The 22,933-nt window shown below is 38.3% G+C and overlaps 2 protein-coding genes across 3 annotated transcripts in view; one reads left to right on the top strand and one right to left on the bottom strand.

Moving 5' to 3' along the window:
- Window positions 1–337: 337 nt before the first annotated feature.
- accs (1-aminocyclopropane-1-carboxylate synthase homolog (Arabidopsis)(non-functional)) lies at window positions 338–12,358 on the bottom strand. Its single transcript, XM_008411499.1, has 15 exons — window positions 11,351–12,358; window positions 9,539–10,269; window positions 9,405–9,464; window positions 8,822–8,892; window positions 8,629–8,698; window positions 6,361–6,427; window positions 5,971–6,068; window positions 5,762–5,839; window positions 5,555–5,655; window positions 5,183–5,272; window positions 5,047–5,092; window positions 4,793–4,934; window positions 3,472–3,614; window positions 3,134–3,287; window positions 338–1,179 (listed from the first exon to the last, which is right to left on the bottom strand). Exons 1-15 carry the CDS (start codon window positions 11,988–11,990, stop codon window positions 761–763), a joined length of 2,910 nt encoding a protein of 969 aa, XP_008409721.1. The 5' UTR covers window positions 11,991–12,358; the 3' UTR covers window positions 338–760.
- A 983-nt stretch (window positions 12,359–13,341) lies between these two features.
- Window positions 13,342–22,933, top strand: part of furinb (furin (paired basic amino acid cleaving enzyme) b) — a 122,132-nt gene continuing 112,540 nt past the window's right edge. Inside the window, exon 1 of one of the 2 annotated variants that reach the window (XM_008411497.2) lies at window positions 13,342–13,795. The gene's annotated coding sequence lies outside the window, so the exon portion shown is untranslated. Of the gene's footprint in view, window positions 14,109–22,933 lie in introns of both variants that reach the window. The other variant, XM_008411496.2, reaches the window with a different exon arrangement.

Here is a 22,933-nt window from a genome sequence, read left to right as displayed (position 1 = left end):
TTGTCATGTTTATGACAGAGTTGTCATGTTTATGACAGAGACAGTCTTATGCACACCCCGTCAACGTATTACCTAATTATTTCTAATTTAAATTATTGTGGGAGTTATTTCTGACAATAAGAAGTAGCCACAATGATCGAAAATACATTCTTGCAATATGTCACTCTTTGTGAATTAAAGTGTTACCAATATTTATAGATATATCACTCTGAGATAAATATGAGTTTCACCTTTTGAACGTATTTGCTGAAAGAAAAGTCTTGAATGATGACATATTAACATGCACCTATAGACAACATTTTTGTAATGTTTCAAGGAAATGATAGAAAACCATGTGCATAATTTAATCCTTTATTCACAGATAATGGACAAGTCATTTTGATTCATTTATTGGTGAAAAAAATAGAACTTGACTGTTTCTGGTTGACTCCCATTTGGTACTTGCTTGGATTCTGAGAAATTCAACATTCTCACTATAGCTTACAAAAAAACCTATCTTTCTCAGAGTAAGGCGTCAAGATGGGGGGGGGGAATAAAGAAATATGTTCCTTTTCATCCATCTGTCCTGGCCTTTCATCCACCTCTCTGCTTTATATCATTCACTGCTGATGTAAGCTGAGGTAAGCATCAGATATGACCCAGAGTCAGATGTCTTTGTCAGGCTTTTCAAATTAAACACAAGTGGGAAGAAGGAAAAAAATAAATAAGCACTGCCTCTTGAAATCTTTGGCAGTTGCATTCCTGTCTATTTATCGAAAGCTTACTTTTTGGCTCTTTGCAGTAGAGACTTGAATACATCAAGAATTTCTGGATCCTCCCCATGAGACAGCACTGGAGTGTTCTTCTCCAGCCAATCAGACGAACGAATCTGATGCCTGAGAGTACCAATAAGGGAGTCCAGACCCTCTGCAGGCTTAGATTCTTGGCAGTCCAGCAAAAAAAACTCCTCTGCGCCAAGCAAGCCTGTGTCAGGAACAGGGCTATCCCTCTCCTTCAGCTGGTCTGATGACTTGCTCTGGGGGGGCGATATTGAATTAACAATAGCAGTGTTGTCTGACTCATCACCCTCCTCTTTTTCTGTCTTTTTACCCCTGTCATCAGTTTCTTTAATTGAGCATGTAACACAGCTGGTGTTCTTTTCCTTGGTTTCTTTCAAAGCCTCCTGGATTCGCTTTATGCCTGAAAAGACATGAAACATCATTCTTACTCATCTTTCATTTTATATTAGTTACAACCACAGTTATCACTGTATGTTATTGGGGATTTATTCACTCAACCACAACAAAGAAGAGCATAACTGTAAAAGGGAAGGAAAATGGAAAGACATTTCTTTGTGTGCTCATAAAAGTGTGGGTGAATATGCGATGAGCTGCCCTTGAATTTGAAATGCCAAACTAAAACCCAGTGAATCCAGATGCACTCAGGGCTCACTTACGCTGGCAAGTGGAGCATTCATTTAAGAACTGACCAAGATGGTCAAGGTAATTCAGGAGGAGCTGCAGAGGTCCACAGCTCAGGTGGGACAAATCTGATCTTCATGGAACAGTAGCAAGAATAAAGCTGTAAGAAATGCCTCATCAAATTTGCCACAACAACAAGGGCAACACAAAAGACAGATGTGGAGGAGGATGGTTTTATCAGATGGGAGAAAAATCTAAGGTCCTGGGCTGCATGGAAGAGGACATGCATATCGTCCGTCTCCACAGTGAAATATGGTGACGGCAGCATCATGATGAGGGCATTCCTTTCTTCAGCAGGGACAGTGAAGACAGTCAGAGTTGATATAATGTACTTTTTGCAGCTCCATAAACAGGAATTTAAAAGAGGATTAAAATATTTTTTGAGACATAACAAGATAAGCGATGCTAACGAAAAACAACTAACTGCTCACATTTTTTAAAGGTTCTATGTATCTGTAATATTGACTTAGCATTTTTGTCACATAACAAAAAACACAGCAGCACGGTGTTGCTTGGGTTCATTAATTTTTTTAGGTATTATTTTTCTGTACAGTTATCTTAAGGTCAGCCCAAAGCATTTCAATTAGTTTGAGGTCTGAGCTTTGAAAGAGCCGTTGCAGCATCTTTTCTTTACTCTTCATTTTCAAACTGTAAATTTTATGTTTTTTATCATTGTTTATCGTCTAATTTTAGAAAGTCTTCATCTGTTGGATAGATCTCCTCATTTTTGACTTAGAATACTTTGGCAGAAAGAAGTTTAGAGTCGACTGCAATGTTCCCAGGTACTGTAGCTGTAAAACCAGTCCAAATTCTCACTCCTCAACCAACCGGTTTAACAGCTGATTGACATGTTTGCATACACTTCGTTTGATTCTTACTCAACATAACTGTACTTTGGTCTTCTTTCACCTTTTTTTTTTTTGAGAAAGAAAAGTCTTTCTTCTGGGAACTCTTTCAAGAAAGTCCTAAAATGTGCATATTTAATATGCTACGTGAATCCTGTGAAGCATGACACTGGGTCCTTTTTTTTTTATTGCCTGAGAACTGTATGATTTGGCCTTGGGATAAATCTGATTGAACTTCCACTTCTGGAAGATTCCCACATGTCTCAAATTATTCGTTTTTCCCTTATATGTCACTAGAATGATAGACATCAAATTGTTTATAAGGTCCTCTATAACTAGGACAATAGGCAGCAACAGCTTCTCACAACAGTATGCCCCAGAGCAGCAAACTGCCAGACCTCACGGGTTTATGGAGGCGGTCACACACATACGGATCAGTTAGCAGGAACTGGCTGCAACTTCTTCCTCCTAAATGTTAGGGAAGAATCAGGTGTGCTTACGTTATCAGTGTTTCCATTTTGGCCTTTTAGCTTCTGTTTAATGAAGGATGACAGCATTTAATCTGTTGTGTATGTTTGCACATTTAGACTGTTTCTTGATCCATGTAACACTGTACCTGAAAGAGTCTATACTTCGTTTGTTCCATGGCTCTATGCAGTATGTATGTTTTCTTTTCACATTCTGTAAATTATACAGCTGAAATATTAATGGGTGTGTCTATCCGTTTTTACTAACACAGTGTCCAGGGTATTTGAGGACTATCAGTATTAATATGCTTTTGAAGAAACAAACAAACAAATGAATAAATAAAAAGCTCATGAGACTGACCGAGTTGAAGTTGGGGTTGCTGGTCTGCAAAAACAATTCTGAACCATCCGGGTGTGGAGCATGAGAACGCCTGGCCACAGCTCAACAACACTTTGTGTCTGAGGAAACACCTCCATAGAGACAGCTCTTCCTCAAACGATGACTTGCTCAGATACTTTGGGACAATAAGACAGAAGTAAACTTTTACAACAACAACACACACACACACACACACACACACACACACACACACACACACACACGCGCGCGCACACACGCACACAATGTTTTCAAGCCTGAGAGAAAAATGTGAATCTCTGCAGAGATAAAGGTATTACAGACTCTGCAGCTTGTGTTACCTTTCTTAGGTCAGCCCAGACATACAGGGCAGCAGGTCTGTCCAGGAATGGGATACCTAGGCTTCGCAGCTCTCTGGTCAGGAGGCTGTGAGCATTTTTCAGCCTGCGTCGGTTTTCAGGCAGAAATTCATTGTTGATCCAGTCTGCACAGTCACAACACATACAGTTATGTTACTACTCTTTCTGCAACTTAATGTTAAACAGATCTGCATTATTATTATTATTATTATTATTATTATTATTATTATTATTATTATTATTACTATGAGAGAGGAATGGGTAGATTAGTTTTTCAGTCAGTATTGGCTAATATTGGTAGCAGCACCATTTACATCTGAAGTACCACAAGGCACTATTTTAGTTCCCATGTTTTCTTGATAAACATTGCCTTTGTGTTCATTTTTTAGAACTACGACACAGTATTCTGCCATTGTTTTGTGGACGATCTTAAAATTTGAAGACGACAACTGTTGAGTCACTGAAAAACATATACATTGTGTTAATGATATTTTTAAAAAATCTTTCAAAATTCCTTGATCTTCATGACAATAAATCAGAAGCAATCTAGTTTCTGAGGTTAGACACTGTATTTCAGTCCTAAAAGCTTTGAGAAAGTAATTCATGCATTTGCTTTAATGTCGAACAGACTGGGGTAAACATTTCCATCTGAAGCTGACAGGAAGCAGGAAGTCGGAGCATATGCCCCCAGTGGTCGCCTCAACTGACTTCCTGTCGTTTCATGAATGATTTTAAGACTTTGTGTGTGTGTTTTGTGGTTCTTATACCCTGTTTAGTCTGCAGAATCTTTTGAAGCATCTTGTTTAATCTAGAACATGCAGTCAAGCAACCAGATACTTATAGATGTTTTAAGAGACAAACTAAAAAGCATAAGTGATTAAACACTTGCAGTTATTACTAGTAATCCAACAAAGTGAAATATGGTTATTTATATATTTACTAAGCTATGTATTTATTTATATTCATGTGCTTTATTATAGTGTATATTAGATTAATTAGATTTACTGTATAGTTTTTATTTGATATCAGTGATTTATTTCTCACTTTGTACTTTTCAAGGTTTCATTTACACTTTTGTGTGTTTAATTGTTGCTGTGCTGCAACTTGGTGCAACTTTTGTTGTTCTTCAATTGTTATATGACTAAAGTTAACATTTCCATTTCAATTAGTAAACAGCTTTTATAAATTATAATACACTTTTATAAAAGGAAATATTTCTGTGAAAATCTACAAACACATTTTTGATCAAATCATTGTCAGCTATTATCTGTTCAAACACGAACTTGTGAGTCTTGGCTCATACCTCTGTCCCGGAGCAGCTGAGCCACCTGGTGCTGCGAGGTTCCAGGAAGACCGTGGAATGAGCCCAGCTGAGCCAAAGCCTCCACAAGATCTGTATTCACAGTATACAAAGTTCCAATTCTGATTCCTGCCATTGCAAAGTCCTAAAAAGGAGACGACATGGAAACACAAAGCTGTGAGACTGGATACCCACAGAGGAACACTTTTTTATTCTGTACTGTCAGCAGGAACACAGAACTCAGTCCTTGGCAGTACCTTGCTCATCCCCCACATCACATGCGTCCTCTGTGGGTCGGGCAAACTGAAATAAGGGCAAATCAGCGGGAGATGAGAGCATGTCCTCAACCAGAATTGTGATGATTAAGGTCCTAACACAGTAATCATGCAGAACCTCTCTATGCTGAGGACACTGTGAAAGGTGACAGACTCGTCGAAGACCGTCAGCATGTACACCTCGTCTACAATGGCGTGCAGCTCATTTCTAAAAAGAGATGTAACAAAAAAAATGTTTGTATGCTTTTAATCACTATAAACAACAAAGAACATAAATGTAAAATAATGTATTGATTTTACTGCTGTCGGCGTAAAAGCCATGAGATTTACGGTTGCTCCTGTGAGTCTTACAACAATATACTGATGGTTAGAGAAGATGATAAAACCGTGTGACAAACACTTGGTATTCCAAACACTAAGAAGCACAATACGGTTGTGCAGGAGGATTTACAGCAGGCTACAGCGTGGGATAAAAGAGGGGTAAACACACCTTTTGGCGAACTCTAAGAAGGCAATCATTTCCTTTGGAGTGTAGAGCTCAGCCAGAGGATTGTGAGGGTTCATGAGAATAAGGGCTCGAATGTTCCACCCCTAAAAGAAGAGAGCTTTTGAGTACATATAAACTCCTTTAAAATGCTGATGAGGAAAATAATTTTTTCTAATTTGCATTTATGAAACAATCGTTTCACTGGGATACCTCTTGCTTCGCCTTTTTTAGCCCTGCTTCTAGTTTCTCTACAGTAAGGTGAAAGTGTCTGCTTTCTTCGCCATCAGCCTATGCAATAATAATAAAAATAATGAGCAGAAGACAAAAGAAAAACACAGTTGAATCAAACAGCATCAATACAAACTGATGCCATATTTTAAATTTTAAATAACTGAATGTAAACAGATCCGTATTCCTACCTCGCAGTCAAGAGGAACATGGAAGAGTTTTACATCACTGTACAAATGCACATCTTCAGTTATAACCCCATAGAAAGGAGTAGGAATAAGAATGGCATCTACAACAGAAAAACACACTTATAACACAAGCTCAATTTACATACATCAGTGACTTCATCACAACTTTTAATGGATTTTAGTGGGACTGAATGTGTTAGACCAACGTATGGACTGACATTTTTTACTAGTTCTTTGCAAAGTAGCTCAAGCTCAATCAGACTCAAGTTTTTGTTTCTGATACAGTGATATACTTTATGTACACAACGGATAAAAAAACCTCTCTTTCTGTTGTGCAGTATTTTTTGTATTCAGCTACTTGCAGGTACATGCAATATGCCTTTTTCAGCCCACCTTTAGGATCACAAATTACTGCAGCGATACATGAGAAGAGCGAACCACAGCCATTCATCACCACAACCTGAAAGAAACAACAAAATATGAAAACACTGTGTTATGGAATATTTAACAAACAGAGCAAATACATGTGACAAACTCATCCAGCTACTAAGATAAAAGTTTTGGGGTTTTTTTCCAAATACAAATAAAGCATAATGGAATTTGGCATGTTGTATATGTGTATGTATAGCTGCAGCTGGGGCACACTGTCTGACTAACTCTGTAATTATATTGTGCAATACACTGAAAATAACTGTGTGATGTCGTTTTTTAAAAAGGAAAAAATACCGGCAATATAATTGGAATAAAGACAGAATCAAAATTAAAACGTAAGTATTTTAATGCTTAAGGATTTTTTAAAGTTATTAGTCATCACATACTTTCTGTTTTAGACTGGCATTTCCTGTTTTTCTTACTTTCTTCATTTCTTTCTATCTAATGTGTAAGTTCTGCTATTTCTAAGTGTATTTTTTTACATATCTGTCTTTACCTTTTTTGCAAAGCACTTTGCTGTACAATGCACTATAAGTATGAAACGTTGAATGATCTTGTGCTTTAATGACACTATACAAATGAATAAAAATGAGAAGTTGTATATTTTTTGGCAAGTGAATAATCTCTGTGCTTTGTTGTCACTGAGTCAACAGTGCAGAACAAAGTAATCTTAAGACAAACGTGGGACAATCTGTGCGAAAATTCGAAGGATCAAACTCAAATTGGGCTTTTAACAGTACTGATCCTAAACACAGTGCATCTTTAAGGAAATGACTGAAAAAAGATTCACACAGTCGCATTATGGACCAGCATTCATATATCAATGTTGATAAAAATGCTTTAGTACCACTTAAGCAAAAGTTTGTACATTATTTGTCAATGAACTGAAACACTAAAAAAGATGATTGAAATTCACAAGAATAAATTTAGTAATACACTCTTCAGTGTATTGCTGCTAAGAGGGGTTTTCCAAGTTATTGAACTATTAACGCTTTGTTGTCACTGAGTCAACAGAGAATTTCTCTGCATAACAAAGTAATCTTAAGCCAAACGTGGGGACATCTTTGAAATGTCAATTCTTTGAAATGTCCATTCTTAAAATGTTTTGGTCACCAAATATCTTAGTGGTATTATTACAAATATGATGTAATTGGGGGGCAACAGCAACTCAGCAACAGAGTAGTAGGCCAAAATAGAGGTATCACAGGTTCAAACTGCTGACTGTCTGCTACAAAAGTAGGAAGAGATCTCAAACTTTGTGTGGGCTTCAGCTTTCAGATCAACTCAGGATTAGTTTAATGGAATACGTTGTGATTTGGGGAAGAAAAGTTGCCAAACCTTACATCATCAGATATGAAGTGTTGAATGCAGTAATGTGAAGAAGAACGGTACCTGCCAGGGTGTAGTGTGTTAAGAGTAAAGTTAGGCAYCGGGGTCTGATCAAGACATGGGGATGTATTACAGAGTAGGGCTTAATGCTGTGGCATACAAAGACCGCTTAGACAATTTACACACATCATACTGCCACTACCATGTGTATCTACAGCATTAGTTTACAGAAGATGTAATGCACACCTTGGAAAACCTTYACATTTGTCTCGCTAGCACAAAGAACCCTATGGGAAAGAATATTTCCCATAGGGTTCTGGTGATAAATAAGACATTTTTTAGGCAAATGTCAGACGTGCATTATGTGTTCTTTTAGGACAGCAATAAGAATAAGAACTTGGAACTTGTTCATTGATGCCGTTTTGACCAGCCTCTTTGTTAAATTAGATTATTGTTACTTAAATTATCCCCTGAAAGGTTTGCCGCTGTGCTATGTTTTATGCATTGTGGATAACAACCCTCAATTGCTTTGTAACCCTTTACAGACTGATACACATTAATGACTTTGTTTCTCATCTCTTCACGAACTTCTGTGCATGATGRTCATGATGTGTTTCTTTTATAGATCTTGTACTTGATGTTGTCAGTCAAAGGACTGCTTAAGTGATTCCTGATTCTACCTAGGGGTGACTATTGATACTGAATTTATAGTTRTTCACAGTTAATTTGAGATTGTGCAAGTAAGGTGGCTACTTTTTTACAAAGTATCAGGTTGTTTTGACTACATTTATTCCCTCTGTAAAATAAATAATCTTTTAGAGACTATCTCTTAATATCTACTTACTCAGGTTATAAATGTCTGATATAAAACTTTAACAAAAACCCTGATGCTTTACTCACATTATCAGCTTTTAGTGGCTTGGGAGAGCAGCAGTGGWGAGACAGGAACTTTGCAACTTCTTCTCTGAGGCTAAATAAAGGAAGGCAGGATTGAAAGATTATTATAAAATAAAGTGTTCTGGTGTTATTAAGGTAAAACTTTAATAAGACGTTAATTTAAAAATGAGAACGAAAGTGCTCTGAAATGTCTTACAAAGCGTGGCCAGTCCAGTCTGCATACTGCAACAGGGATGGCTCAACGTGCAACATGTCAGGCTTGGTTAGCTGTAACACATTGAAGCATYGATAGAAGTAGTTGGAATAATTGGAAATTATTTAAAGTTACTGACAATCAYATTGCTGTATGAGGCATGTGTGGTGGAACTTAAATATTTAGTCTATGAAGGTGTAATCATTTGTACAATTCAACAAGTTCCAACTTGTTTATTATTTAAGCAGRCACTTGGCTTAAATTATATTATTCTTCTGTTTTGGAGAAGCTTCAATGGTTCTCATGTGAAGAGAAATAGTCTTTTAAAAAATAAGGCAAAGTGGACTATGTCAAAAAAGCTTGGAAGCTAAAAATCCATGAAACAAGTTTTTCAATGTTCATCTTAGCTTAAATGTGACATCCTTTCATGTTTTCTCCTTCTGTACAGAAATATGCCCTCATTCCTACCATAAAGCAAGCCAGATTCTCTTTGTGAATTTCCTTTGTACAAAATTCCCTCCTCTGCAACTCCCCTTACAGTTCTGGCATTATGTCATTATGTAAGTGACAGTAGCGTGTATTTTACTCTTTTATGAAGAAGATCATAGCATARTTTGTTCTCACTGGTTCCCAAGTTGACAATACCCTGGAAAAAAGAAAACAACAGCATAAGCATTATTWRTGGTTCTGATTTCTCTTTGTAGCACAATGCCTACTTACATCAGGATTGTCTGTTTGGTGATGTTTGTCCATTGCATACTGGATAAAGCCCTCCTGGAGAATGCCTTGATGCTGTCGGATGCTGTTACCTCGGCTGGACAGGTACACGCTGCGGCCGGGAGCCTCTGGACCTCTCATTGTTGCCAAAACATCCTGTGACACTTGGCAGGTCTTGACAGATATGGGCTGAGACTTTTTGGTCTCCTGAGTGGCGACAGGCTGTGCTGTGGGAGCTTCTGGAGGGGGCTGAGATAAAGATGACGAGACAGCGGGGCCGGCAGTGGCCAGCAGAGGAGTTGACAGATGAGCCAGAGGTGAGACGGGACTGTCGGACGGCGTGGCGGCTGGGGCCCCCTGTGTGGTGGCGAAGAGCGCCCCTGTGAGCATAGTGAACAGGTGGAGCTCGTGCTGCCGCTCCTTTTCTGCCCTCCTCTCCTCCCTCTGTTCYCTGCGTTCCTCAGCCTGGAACTCTCTCTCCAGCCGGGCCTCTTCCAGGGAGAGAAGACGCTCCTCTGCAGACTGCTGCCAGCTTAGAAAGCTGACCAGAGCTTTGTCAAGGCTCTCCCTSACASCTGACCTGCCACACGACGCCCTGCCACCCCGCCTGCGCTTCCTTTGTTTCACAGAAGCTGACCCGCGAGGAGCCTCACCGCTGGGCTGCTCAGATGTCTCTTGCATCACGGGACCAATGTGAGTGGCAGATGTAGCAGAGGMATCCATGTCCCTAAAACCTGAAAATATAAACATATAAGATTACTTTGTAGCACATACGTGAAAAAATATGTGTGCAAAAACTAAAAAAACAACAACAAATGAACATTTTATTGCAGTGGCAGAATCTCACACAGATTTCTGTCTGTTTAAATCATTTCACTTGAGAACATTTATTCAGTGAAGAACAAAAATGGTATCAATAAAAATCTATTTCAACTAATAGAGTAACATTWAACTGTTTTAAATCAAAGTTTCTGTGAACTTCTAATCTTTAGTCAATCTTTCAGAAGATATGCACAACAAGAGAAACCATAGAGCAGTGGTGAACCCTGTAGGAGTGGCATCAATGACTCATTAAGGAGGTCACAAATGAACCTAGAACATTTAAAGCAGGCGTCATTTGCCTCAGTTAAGGTCAGTGTTCATGTTTCAACAATAAGAAAGAGCAAAGGTATCCAGAGGAAAGTTTTGAGGTAAAAAAAAAATAAAAAATTGTTGAAAAGAACACAAAATCCAGTTTGCCAAAAGAATTATGATACTGATCAAAAAGACTGTCAGGAAAGATTATGTGAACCAATAAGATAAGATAGATATTTCTGGAAGGTAGTGGCCCCGATAAATCTTTCATAAAGCCAACACAACATTATTGAAAATTTATTTTATACAGACAAGCATGGTTGAGATAGTGTATACAGCAGGAGAATTGCCCAAACCACACCAGCTCAAAAAGATCAAAATRAAGGTTTTCGAGTGGCATAGCCAGAGTCTGGGCTTAACTTTAAAAATGATTATGATCTTAAACAAGTTAACCATGCTTGACACGGTGATGTTACCAGATATTACAAACACTTGTTGACCCTTTCTGCCACCAAGATTGAGAAAAACATATATTTAGTTTAGAATTTAAATTACTTTTACCAAAGTCTTTGTTYATAACACTATAGATGCTTTAAATGTTTGTGTGAGAGCATGCTACTTCAATAAGAGATACATTTATTCTAAGGTGTTTGACATAGCTTTACAAGGGATGCTAACATATTGGTCCACATCTGTAACATGCTTATTTTTAACAGTGGAGATAATATTGGTTTTATTTGCCTGAGGGTGAGATTCTTGTATTAGGTGAGGTGTCAGGTTGACCCAATGTGTCCTCTGCGTCCAGTGGAGACTGCCCATCTGTCTCCTGGTCATCCCCTGAGCCATAGTACATCTCAGGTGGTGGCACCCCTGAATTCAGGATGTTCCCCTCAGAATCCTCACATTTTATGTCCAGGGGATCATCAGCTTTAGGTGGCTGGCCGAACAAAAATCCTCCTGAGGATGAAGGGCCAAACGAGCCAACTGGAACTCCCTGCAGATATGCCTCAGACCCGCATGAGCCCTGAAACACCTGCTGAGCTACCACGGCTCCCCCCAAAGAGGAGTAGCTGACCGCCGGACGGCTCGCCAGCACTCTGTCCATCACGTCATAGAACTTCCAAGTCCTCATCTTGTGGTTGTCTTTGATACGCCTATACTCCAGCTTCATCTTCTTAATCTTCTCCCTGCATTGGTCGCCCGAGCGGTAGATGCCCTTTTCGCGCAAGACGTGTGCGATGCGGTCAAACACGCGCTGGTTGCGCAGRGAGCTCTCCAGCTCGATCTGCACGGACTCGTCGGACCAGAGCTGCAGCAGCTCTACGATCTCTGGATCGGTCCAGTTGCTGCCTCTTTCGTACCTCCTCGCGCGGAAGTCCATAATGCTAAGTTATAATGGGACGTATTCTGCAGCACAGGAGATGTTCCTGTTTTAACTTTTAACAGCGCCGGGAATAACTGACATATAACGGTATCATTGGTAAAGTTGGTTATTCCCGCCGCGTGTGCCTACACAGTAACCACTTTTGCTCTCTCACCTCAAATTWAAAGTGCAGCTCTTCGATAACATATTGTTGTAGTACTGTCAATCTGGTGTTACGTCACGGCTCATTGACCCGATTTCCGTCGGTTCGGAATGGCACGGCTTTGTTCAGCGCGTGTTAGAATGCACATTTGTTACTAATTCTGTAACAATGTTGCAGAATTTGACAACACAGACACAGAGATATCTGCATCCGGGTTGACGGCACATGCGTGCTGTCCTTATTCCGGGATAACTTTGGCTCGTGTTAACTGCAAGGGGCTACTGAAAGCAGCCTGTGTTTCATTCGTACCAGGCTGTAAAGGGGTAGACACACGCACACACACACGCACACACACACACAGCACCTCGAGCTAGACAGTGAAAGCGATGAGTTATGGCCCCCTCTACTGTACGCTGTACTGCTCTTCCAGTGTAGTTTTAATATTCAACCACAAGATGACAGTAGCACACAGCGTCTAAATCTGTTGCCCTTCGAAGGAGTGCGTGTGTTTTTATCATGGGCGTCGCACGGAAATTATTTAAAAGGATTAAACAAAAACAGCCAAAATCAAAACATGTTTCATAGTCTTATCTGCCTGGATTACACAGTGGTATTGTCGTGTTTTACTATAATTATTTGTAATTGTTTTTCCTCACCTGCTTAACATCAAGAGTTGTTTGCAGTAGCAGTAAAAGTCAGTTTATCCGAGTTATAACTACCATTGGCTCAAAAAGGGAAGACAAAGCATGAGTCTGGATAGTACGTCAACTTCGCCCTCATGTTTTGAGTTGCAATTTTATTGAAACATTCAAACTGTACAAGGCAATTTAGTTCCAAGAGACTTTTTAAGGCTTGTTATCTAAAAAAATTTTTTTTCTATTTTTGTTTTGTTTTTACCATATATTGTTTTAGTTAATATAGCCTATCATGGGTGAACGGGAAAACTAAATTTTCAATCAAACCTGCAACAGCTTTTAAAGCAAACTTGCCACACACAATATGGTAGATCCACTGCCGTATCTGTTCTGGCGGGCAATTCATCTAACAAGGCATCCAAAATGCTATAAGGAAAACAATGTGATTTTATGGCGAAAAATCTTTTAGCCGCCCCTCTGAGCGAGTGAGGTGAGACAAACCAAGCGTACAAGATAATCCACTTGCCTCGAAACGTGACGTATTTCCGTGAGAAAGGAGGTTTGTGGCAGTTTGTTGTCATCTCCATCCAATGGTGAACCGCTACATTGTATCGGCACGGAGTCGTATTTCGCCCGCAATTTTGTTTGATATTATTCATACTCGCTAAACACACCCAGCAAAAACAACTTATTGGGTTGCAGGAAAGCTTAAAAAAAATGTAAAGCGACGGTTGAAGTTTATTGTTGAAATATATAATCATGGTGTTGTTAAGTTGTTTGCGAATGACAAGCAAGAAGGGAGAGTTTAATTGATGACTTCTTGGAGGAAAATGGGCGCGTGCGGATAGCATAATATTTTTTTTCCTGAAGCAAGTGAAGGGAATTAATGTAAAGTTGGGTAGTTAACGCACAAAAGAAAGGAAGCGAGAGGGGAGTCTCCGCTTGGAGCGAGGAGGAGGAGAGGAAAAGGAAGATGAGGGGAGCATGACGGCTCGGTCCTTATGGCTGTTTTCTGACTTTCTGAGGTAATTGTTTTGGCTTTTTGTATTTTCTTATAGTTTTTGTGATGTCCACGAGTGCGGTGTGTCATATGCAGGGAGGAGAATTGAAGCAGAGTGGGTGGGAACACAATGGGAATATTTGCAGAAAGCGTTGCACGATCTCTGCCAGCAGTCTTCACCAGTCCTCCCAGTCAGGTGAATTTTCCCAGTCTAAGACATCGGGTAGCTACTACAGTCTTGTTAAATGCTACATAGGTGGACTTTATTACCAGTAGAGTGGCACCTTTCCAGCTTTGATTTTTGATTTGTGATGCCTTTTCCATGAAGTTTACAGTTGGTAAGAAATTCCTTTTATCAGTAAAATTCTCTTCATTTGATCTGTACTTTAAACTTTTACTCCGTTTTCCTCCTTTCTCTTTCTCTTGTATACCTTCTGCCTGCTTGTTTTGGTAGCTAAAGTTTTAATCAGAAACTGGTTATGAAATACAAGCATAACCAAGTTGTGACTTGACTTTCTTTCTTTTTTTTGTGAGACTTAAACAGATGTGGTTCAGTAGTAATTTAATTTTCTTTTTTACATTTAAAATTATAAAAGCATGAAATCACTGATGAAGAAAAACCTCTACACCTCAGCTCACATTTTTTTATGTATTCATCCCGTGATGTCACGCTCCATACATGAGAAAAAAACAATGCCACCCACTTTCACAGTATTCAATAGTTAGAATTTGGTGCCTGTTTTTTTTAGAGGGGGTGGGGGAATAACAGCTTCTTGTTTTTTTTTTCAATTATTATTATTTGCTTGTAATTTTCTTTTTTTAATTTCAACAATAAATTGATTTAGTTTTGCTAAATCAAAGTAGATAATTACTTTTCAATTTTGATCAGTAAAAACGAGGAAAAACATTTCAAGTTACAATGTTTTTCTATCATCATCAGAACCAGATGATTTTAAAAAATGAATTAAATTTTTTATACATATATTTTTCATCATTCAAATTGATAAAATTTTAGATTTTCCTACACTTTCCATTCTTTTGCATCTACATTTTGTGATTTAAAAAGTCATGGCACAACATCTTTGATTAGTACAGAAGAAAAAGATCATTACTGGTTTCTGATGACAACATGCAATTACCAAAACATGCACATGCAGTGACCACACACTCGAGTTTTTTTTTTTCCTTAAGCCTTACAGCTATAACCTGCATCAAGTAGCTCTTTCTGTCAGAGTAAGGTGTGAATTGCTGTGATAAATCTCATTTAGTGCTGCTCCTCAGGCAAAGCTGGAATTGTTTAGACCTGGCTATGCACTATTTCTCTTCATACTGTCATTAAATACTATATTTGTGCCTACTCGGATGTAATCTGTGCGTGCTCTGTTTGAACAAACAAGTGGGGGGGGGAGGGGGGGAACGACTAAATCCTGGAATGATTTAGTATACATCCGATCATGCCCCGAGGAAAACATTATTGTTATTTTAATTTCCACTGAGATATCAGCAGAGAGAGAAAATCAAGGTCACCAGCACCAGCATGGCTCCGAGCATTATTCTAGGACGGATTACACACCGAATCAAAGTTACTCTGTAAAGCTCTTATTTATTTATTTTCAATGTCTTTGTTCAGCCTACATTGTGCCCAGGATCAAAGGTATTAATAGGGATTGAAGTTATGGTTTTTATAGTAGTCCTCAGCTCTGAAACCTCTATGTTCTATCAGCACAAAGGGTTAAACTGTACTGATAATTTTCTGACTTCTGAAACTTTTCTAAGACACACTAAATGGAGATGCAGTGTAGGAGGACGATATGTGAAAACAAACTGCTCCATGGTATAACTCATCTATAACTAGGGCAAAGGGTGACATGGATGAATGGAGGTTCAACCTGGGAAGCAATGCTCAGATTCACATAGCTGTTTAAAATTGGGGTTGGATCCCTCAATGGAGCATTATTTACACAATTGATTGCTTCTCCAGGATACGGTGCTGTCGCCCCACACAGCACTTCATCAGGCTTCTCCATCTCTGCATCCGGCAGGTTGTGGGAGTAAGAATGGATCTAGTTTCTGACTTTGCAGTGCACACACTGCTCCCATCCAGCTGTGCACGGCTGTCGTGACCGAGCATGACATGCCTCAGTGCTGCTTCTTTCCGACCACACTCCTAACTTTGATCAGCTTTCCCTCCCAGGAGAGGAAGCTTGGCTGTCAGTGGCACTTCACAAATGCTGCCGCTTGCTTGCCGAGCCTTGGTTTCCAGCAATGGGGGCAGCCCAGAGCACATGGTGGGTGTTGATTTGGCTGAAGGGCTCCCTGAAATAGAGCTGGAGTGCTGCATATGGTCTGTCACAGTTCCGTGTGCTCATCATTACCAATGCAAATCGTCTGTGCATCCACATGGAGRCTTTGAAATCACATCTCTCTTGGCTAACACTAATGCAGACAAAGTTAACTGAATGTACTTGCCCTATGTGGGATATGTACCTTATATATGGGCTCATGGGAACAATATAATGAGCAACTGGGGGTTAAGCATGTTTCTTGTGCATAAGGAAAATCGAATTCAGAGGGTAAAAAAAAAAMAAAAAASCTATGGATGAAGTGACATAGCAGCATATTTCTTCTTGGATGCGATTCAAAACAAAAGACTAGAAAATATGCCAAGCATAACACTGTGGGAAAAATACCCCCCCAGCCCCACCAAACCTCCCTAGATTTCTTCTGTTTATGCTTTTTCTGGTCAAAATTKATAGTTTTGGRTCATCAAACACATCAGACAGAATAAATACAAAAGGCAGTTTTCAAATGAGGATTTCATTTATTAAGGGGAAAAAGCTATCCAAACAATCCTGACCCTATGTGGCAAAAAATAATTGCCYTTTGTAATTTATTAATTAACAGTGATTAACCATTTTTTTGGGCTTGAGTTCCAATCAACTAAGTATAACTTCTAATTCAACATGAAGTAGGCCAAAAACATCTCAAAAAGCAACACTTCTTGCCAAGATTAAAACACAAAAAGAAGGATGAAGAAAAATCTTCTATTGATATATCACTCTGGAAAGCGTCACAAAGCTATTTCTAAAGCTTAACCACAGCAAGAACCATAATTGATCGAAAGGAGAAAACTTGAAAGAGTGGAGAACCTCCCTAGATGTAGCCAGACTCTGTGTTCATTGATGAATCATCCAGGAAATCATTAAAGTACCCAGAAAAAAGTTGCTAAAGCATTGTAGATTGAACATGCCTCAGTTAATGTTTGTGATCTTGATTGATRCTGGGAAAATATGCCACGCTTGGGGAAAAATTTAAGGCAGAAACAACACAAAGGCCTGCCACATCATGCAGAAGCTCTCTTGATGTTCCTCAGGGAAAATATTCTAGGAACAAGTAAAAAGTGGATGTTTTTGGAAGATGTGTGTGTGTGTGTGTGTGTGCGTGTGCATGTGCGTGTGTGTGGGTGTGTGTGTGTGCGTGTGTGCGTGTGTGTGTGTGTGTTGTGCCATCTGGTGTAAAACCAGTGCAGGATTCCAAGAAAAAGTACATCACTGATTCTGTCAAATTGTATCAATGTTTGGTGGGTAGGTGTGCTTTAATGCCTGGAAATCTGGATTGAGTCTGACTACAGGAGTTTCACAATCAATGTTTTTTTTCTAAAGCTTCTCCAGTTTTTGTAAGAGACAAGTAAATAACTGATACTTCGATATAGAACGTATCATTTACTGACTTGATGCTGGTGTCAATCTGTCAGGAGAAAGCAATTAATAATTAAGTGTCTATCTAAATGTGTTAAAAAAATTTATACAACACATTTATCTGTGTTTTTTTCTTGTGGCTTTTGTAGCTTTATTTCCATAAAATCTTTAAAAACAGGACAGAAAAACTTGGTGAAGAAATTAGAACCAAGATATAACAGTATAAATGAAGCCTAAATTGTGATTCTGAGAACGAAGCCTAGGGACAGAGAGCACAGTAAAAATAGAAGAAAATAACTGTCAGTAAAATAACTTATTGGAAAAACAGCAGCTCAAGACACTGTCTGGTACATTGTTTTGCGAAATGATAGCAAATGTTAAAACTATAAAGGTGTAAACATGGATGAAGAATTAGTAAATTGGTATATGAATAAATTAAAAAAGGGGACTATATTTTGTGACCTGAGAAATATCTTTAATGTTAAAGCTGCCTCCCTGGTCAGTCTGTAATTGTTCAACTGTTGATGTTTATTCAGTCAAGACATGAACTGTAAAAGTTAAGACCATTGTAAAACTGAAAAWATAACAAATAGGGCTGCACAAAATAAGGAAAGCCTGCAATGGTGATATTATTGATGAATTTTGCGATCTTGTAATTGAGTGTTCTATTGCTTATTCTGGTGATTAATTGAGTAAGTGGACAAAAAGCAAAATGTCAGGTTTTACAGAATCTACTTAAGATTATMTTTAAGTAGATTAGTAGATATTTGTAATTTTTGACATTAAATTTAAAACTAATTGTAAATAAAAGTAGATTTTTTTTCTAAATCGGTGCTCATTTATATTGTTTCATGATCTTTTTAGATAATTTATTTGCTAACGTAATTTTAAATCCATATCTACTAGAGATATAAATTCTGTTAGGGTTTAAGTATGCATCATTACTAAAACAATATTTAGCAGATCACAAGGAGCCGTCATGGTCAAAGGTTTATCCRCAAACTTTAGGGCTTTTTCATGGTAGATATATGTAGTGATTGTATGTTGCTATGAAACATGATCAAATTACATGTATGCTACTTTAAAATTAATAACAGTAAACAAAATGAATCACCTACACTGTGTTACACGTTTACACAGTTTCAGGTCTTCAACCTTTTTCTATAATTGTTAGCTCAGTGCTAATGAGTTCAGGGTAGCTCTTGTCACTCTGACTACATTTGAAGAGCTGAAAGCTTTAAAAGCTTTAAAAGAAAGTGGTGTTTGAAATCATTCTTCTTTTGTCAACTATAGTTACTGCTAAGGGAACATGTGCTGTCATCATTGCTTTGCATCAAAAAGCCTTTTCTTACAAGCATATTGCCACAAGTAGGATTTTGCCTAAAACAGCCTTTCATTGAAGCATCAAGCACTTGAAGGAGGGGGTGGGCTTAATTTCTGTAAAAAAAAAAAAAAAAAAAATGAAAAGAGAAAAAAAAAGCTTTGAGGTGTTCAAAAAATCCAACAAGTGCTAGAACTGGCTCTTCCAGTGGATTCATGTTATCATTTGCCAATACTGTCGCCTTGAAACCTGGTGCTAGAAGAGTGTTTGTCTCCAAATTGCTCTTGGATGGTTGAACAAAGTTGCACTTGGTGGTTTTGACATGTTTTTTTTTTTATTTACAGCAATGTTTTTATGTGTGGTCTCATATAGATGACATTATATGTGTGGTCTCATGATAATGTCACCTTTTTCTTTTTTACAGTCCTTTTATTAGATGTCCTAAACAGTCTGAATAGGGTTTCACCAGATAATATAACATTATCCCAATCTTTTACAGGGYAAACCTGATACTTCATGTAGAATATTTGTTCGGTTTTTACATCCTTTTTTTTTTCCTGAACTGAAGTGGGTTCTTTACTAACCTAAAAATTTTTCCTGTCTGAGAAAATGGCAACATGGCATATTTATAGTAGTAAATAATGGTGGACCTCAATTAATTTGAATATCATGAAACATTTACTTATTTCAACTTGAGAAATGAAACAAACTTTATAGATTGATTGCATACTCACACATTTCAAGCTTGTTTATTTTGACCATTACAGCTTGCAAGTTATGAAAACCCCAAAATAATAATATGGACATTATCAATAATCACAGATATTTCAACAGAAATGTTTTCCTAGTGAATATTTTGTGAGTGCCAGGYCGGTATTTTAACTCAATACTAGGTTGGGGCTCTWTTTGTGTGAATTGCTGCATCAGTTGAATGTAGCAGGACGTGATCAGCATRTCGCTTTGGTGAGATGCTTAGGAAATCCAGCTTGCTTTCATAGAAATGTTCAGCTTGTCTGCATTGTTGGGTCTWTCATGTTCCTCTTATGCGGCCACCTTCTTTAGCAATGAGCTTTTGTGGTTTATGCTCCTTGTGGAGGGTGTCAATGACTGTCTGGTAGACAAATGTCAAGTCAGCACTCATCRTTGCCATCGTGTTGATGGCCATCATATAGCATCTCTGTATGAAACGTTCTCTTTGAACTGGTCTTATGTAAATTGCTGAGAACTGAAAGGTTGGTTTTTATTAAGTGTAAGTTATTCTTCAGAATTTATCACTTTGTGTATTAGGAGTCTATTAAATATAATGCATATGTAAACTTTGTAACTTGGATCACTGAATTTGATGTGGTCACTTTTTAAATGGCTCAGGGACTAYRACATTAAATGTGGTCAATAATCMTTACAAACTTTTTTAATGAATTAAAGTGGAGCCTAGCTTCAGACAAATCTTGAATCTGCATATCTTTACTCTGTAGGGACTGTGGCCTTGGGGTTAATGAGGTTAACAAAATACTAATTGCTGAACTGTGTGCCGTGCATGCCTGAGCCGTTCCTGCTCCTCTCTGTTGCCATTCGGGAGCTCCACTGTGTTCCTCAGCCCCCTTGGCTGTTGAAACTGAAGAAGCAACGAGAAATGCCTATGATGAGTTTATGAGTGTTTTGATTGGAATTAGCAGTTGTTGCTTCTTGTCCTCCAATCAAATTATACACTTGTCTTATCACTGTAGTGTAACTCCCACTCACAAGTCTGTCAGCAGTTTAAAACACTGGGCTCTGAATTATTAATTTAAAGCTCTCCAGTTATTTAGCATACAGCAGGTCACTTATTCTACTCCTGCATTTTCACAGCCAAATTGACTCCTGCATTGCACTGTTCCTGACAGAGGTTGTGCAACTGATTTACTGTTTCCACTGGAGTTCTGTTTGAAACGCTTTAGCTCTCCTGCGGTTTGAAGGTTGAAGTTTCATCTCATTTGGTCTTTGATGTATATTGTAGGAGCAAGCGGCCTCTTGTTACCTCTTCTCATGACAGTGTTTTGAGAGATKGAATTTTAACTATTTTGTTTTAATATGCTCGTTATACTCCGCAATGCAGTTTGAGGGGAGAGATGCTCATCTTTTCCTCTCCATCTCTGTATTTCTCCCTCTATTCAGTGTCAGCAGGCCGCTGTTTGCGTGGCTCCAACACACCATCTAATGAGCTCAGAAGAATTACTCCAGAGGAAGAGTGACARCCTCTAGTTATGTTTCCAGCACCTCTCCTGATGCACTTAAATTACACACCCACTTCCAAATGTATCTGTAAACCCACAGAGGCAGTCTGTGACTTACTCCTCTTTTAACGCTGTGGATTCATCTATTTTCCGGAAAGTGGTATAATTGTCTTCGAAAATGGGAGGAGAGGGTTTATTCATTGTTAAAAGGATCCTATATATACTGATCAGCTGCAGCATTTAACAAGGGCAGCTTAATGAAGCGACATTGTTCACCTTAATGCGAGGCAATATTCTTATAATTATGTACTATATGCCCAACATTTTCTAAAAGCAACGGTGGAGGATGCAGTTTAGAACTATGGCAGAGAACCGTTAGGTAGTTAAAGGGTCAGTATTATGTATTTTCTGTACACATAGTGCCAGTTTATACCACTATGTCCTGTTATTTTTAGTTGTTGTAAAGGTGCTGTATATCTATCAACCGTGACTTAGAGGAAGTTTGACTTTGCAATTAACCGTTTGAAATTGGGTCTCTGTCTTTCTTTCGCTCATTTTCTATCGGACATCATCTTCAGCATGTCATCACGATGGGATTTCTCCATTAAGCCACCTACAGCATTCTTTGGAGCATTGGACTGAGAAGCAGTTTGTATAACAAKCTCAGCAGATGTGCGGTTCCACARCTAGTCTGGTGGAACTCAGTGAAATACATTGTTGGGCTGCATCGTTGGATGACACAACTCTTGAATACAGTACTGGGAGTAATGTCARTGCTCTATGTCTGAAGCCATAGTTCTTAACTGGAAAAGGATGGACCCATTCCCTTCAGATTGGGRGGCCCGTCTCTTATTYGTGGAGAGACATTTGATTGTCTTGTTCTTGACTGGTTGTAAGGCGAAGTGAGAGATGGATAGACGGCTTGTAGCTTTGTGTGCAGTAATACCAACATTTCTCTACTCAAAATGTCAAGAGCTGAGCCATTTGGCAAAATATTAAACTTACTAGATCATTTACTGAGCCGAAAAAGGAGATCCTGAATACATGCAGCTAARATGTGTTTCCTCGAAWGGATGGATGGATGAATGGATATCTGAAATGAATATTGACAAAAATAAATAAAAAGAAAAGTTGGTCCAGGTAATAAAATGAAACATAAATAARTCACTGCTCACTGTTATATGTCCTTGTTCATTTTGTGACAATGCTGAAGTAAAAGGAGCTGTTTCAAAAGAAACCTGATAAACCTTGAACCAAGGCACATTACTGCTCATAAGAATTCCCCAGCAAAGTCTGAGACTGTTTGTTTGATACAAATTCTAATCAACTTTTTTCAAAAGTAATAACATTTTTCTCACTCAAATCTAAATTAAAATTATCCTGTAGCTTGTGTACATTACTTGTAGGGTTCGACTCAGTCTTAATTCAAGCAATGTATTTCTGCACTTCATTAAATATGTTTATATATATRAAAAATGTAGACAATCCCTAACTTTAAATTTAAAGTTTTTTTCTAGGGGAGGAAAAAACCTTTCCCWAGAAAATAGCTTTCTTCAAACTATCCAGTAGTAATAATTGTTTTTACAATGTTTTGGATTTGTTATCTATGAGCGTGTGAATGTGTGCATGAATAGGTGAATGACTGAATGTTGTGTGAAGCATTTTGCTGTCCACTGGAATTGATAAAGCAGTACACAAGTACATCTACCATTTACCATTTATGACTTCTTATTTCCCTGGGTTAATAATGAGCTTCGCCACTCACCTGCCTTTCTCTCAAGATGAGAGAAAGGCAGATGGGTGTTAAGCTGTATGAAACAGACAATGATGTTCACTCGGATATGAATTAAGGTGTTCAAATACTCAATTGCCACTAAATACATCTTGTTTTAATTATTACTGTGTGCTTTACAGTGACATTGTCATTATCA

This window comes from Poecilia reticulata, linkage group LG6 (assembly GCF_000633615.1).
Source record: "Poecilia reticulata strain Guanapo linkage group LG6, Guppy_female_1.0+MT, whole genome shotgun sequence".
Taxonomy (NCBI): domain Eukaryota; kingdom Metazoa; phylum Chordata; class Actinopteri; order Cyprinodontiformes; family Poeciliidae; genus Poecilia; species Poecilia reticulata.
The sequence above is the reverse complement of the archived record's forward strand: the minus strand, read 5'-3'. Positions and strand labels throughout refer to the sequence as shown.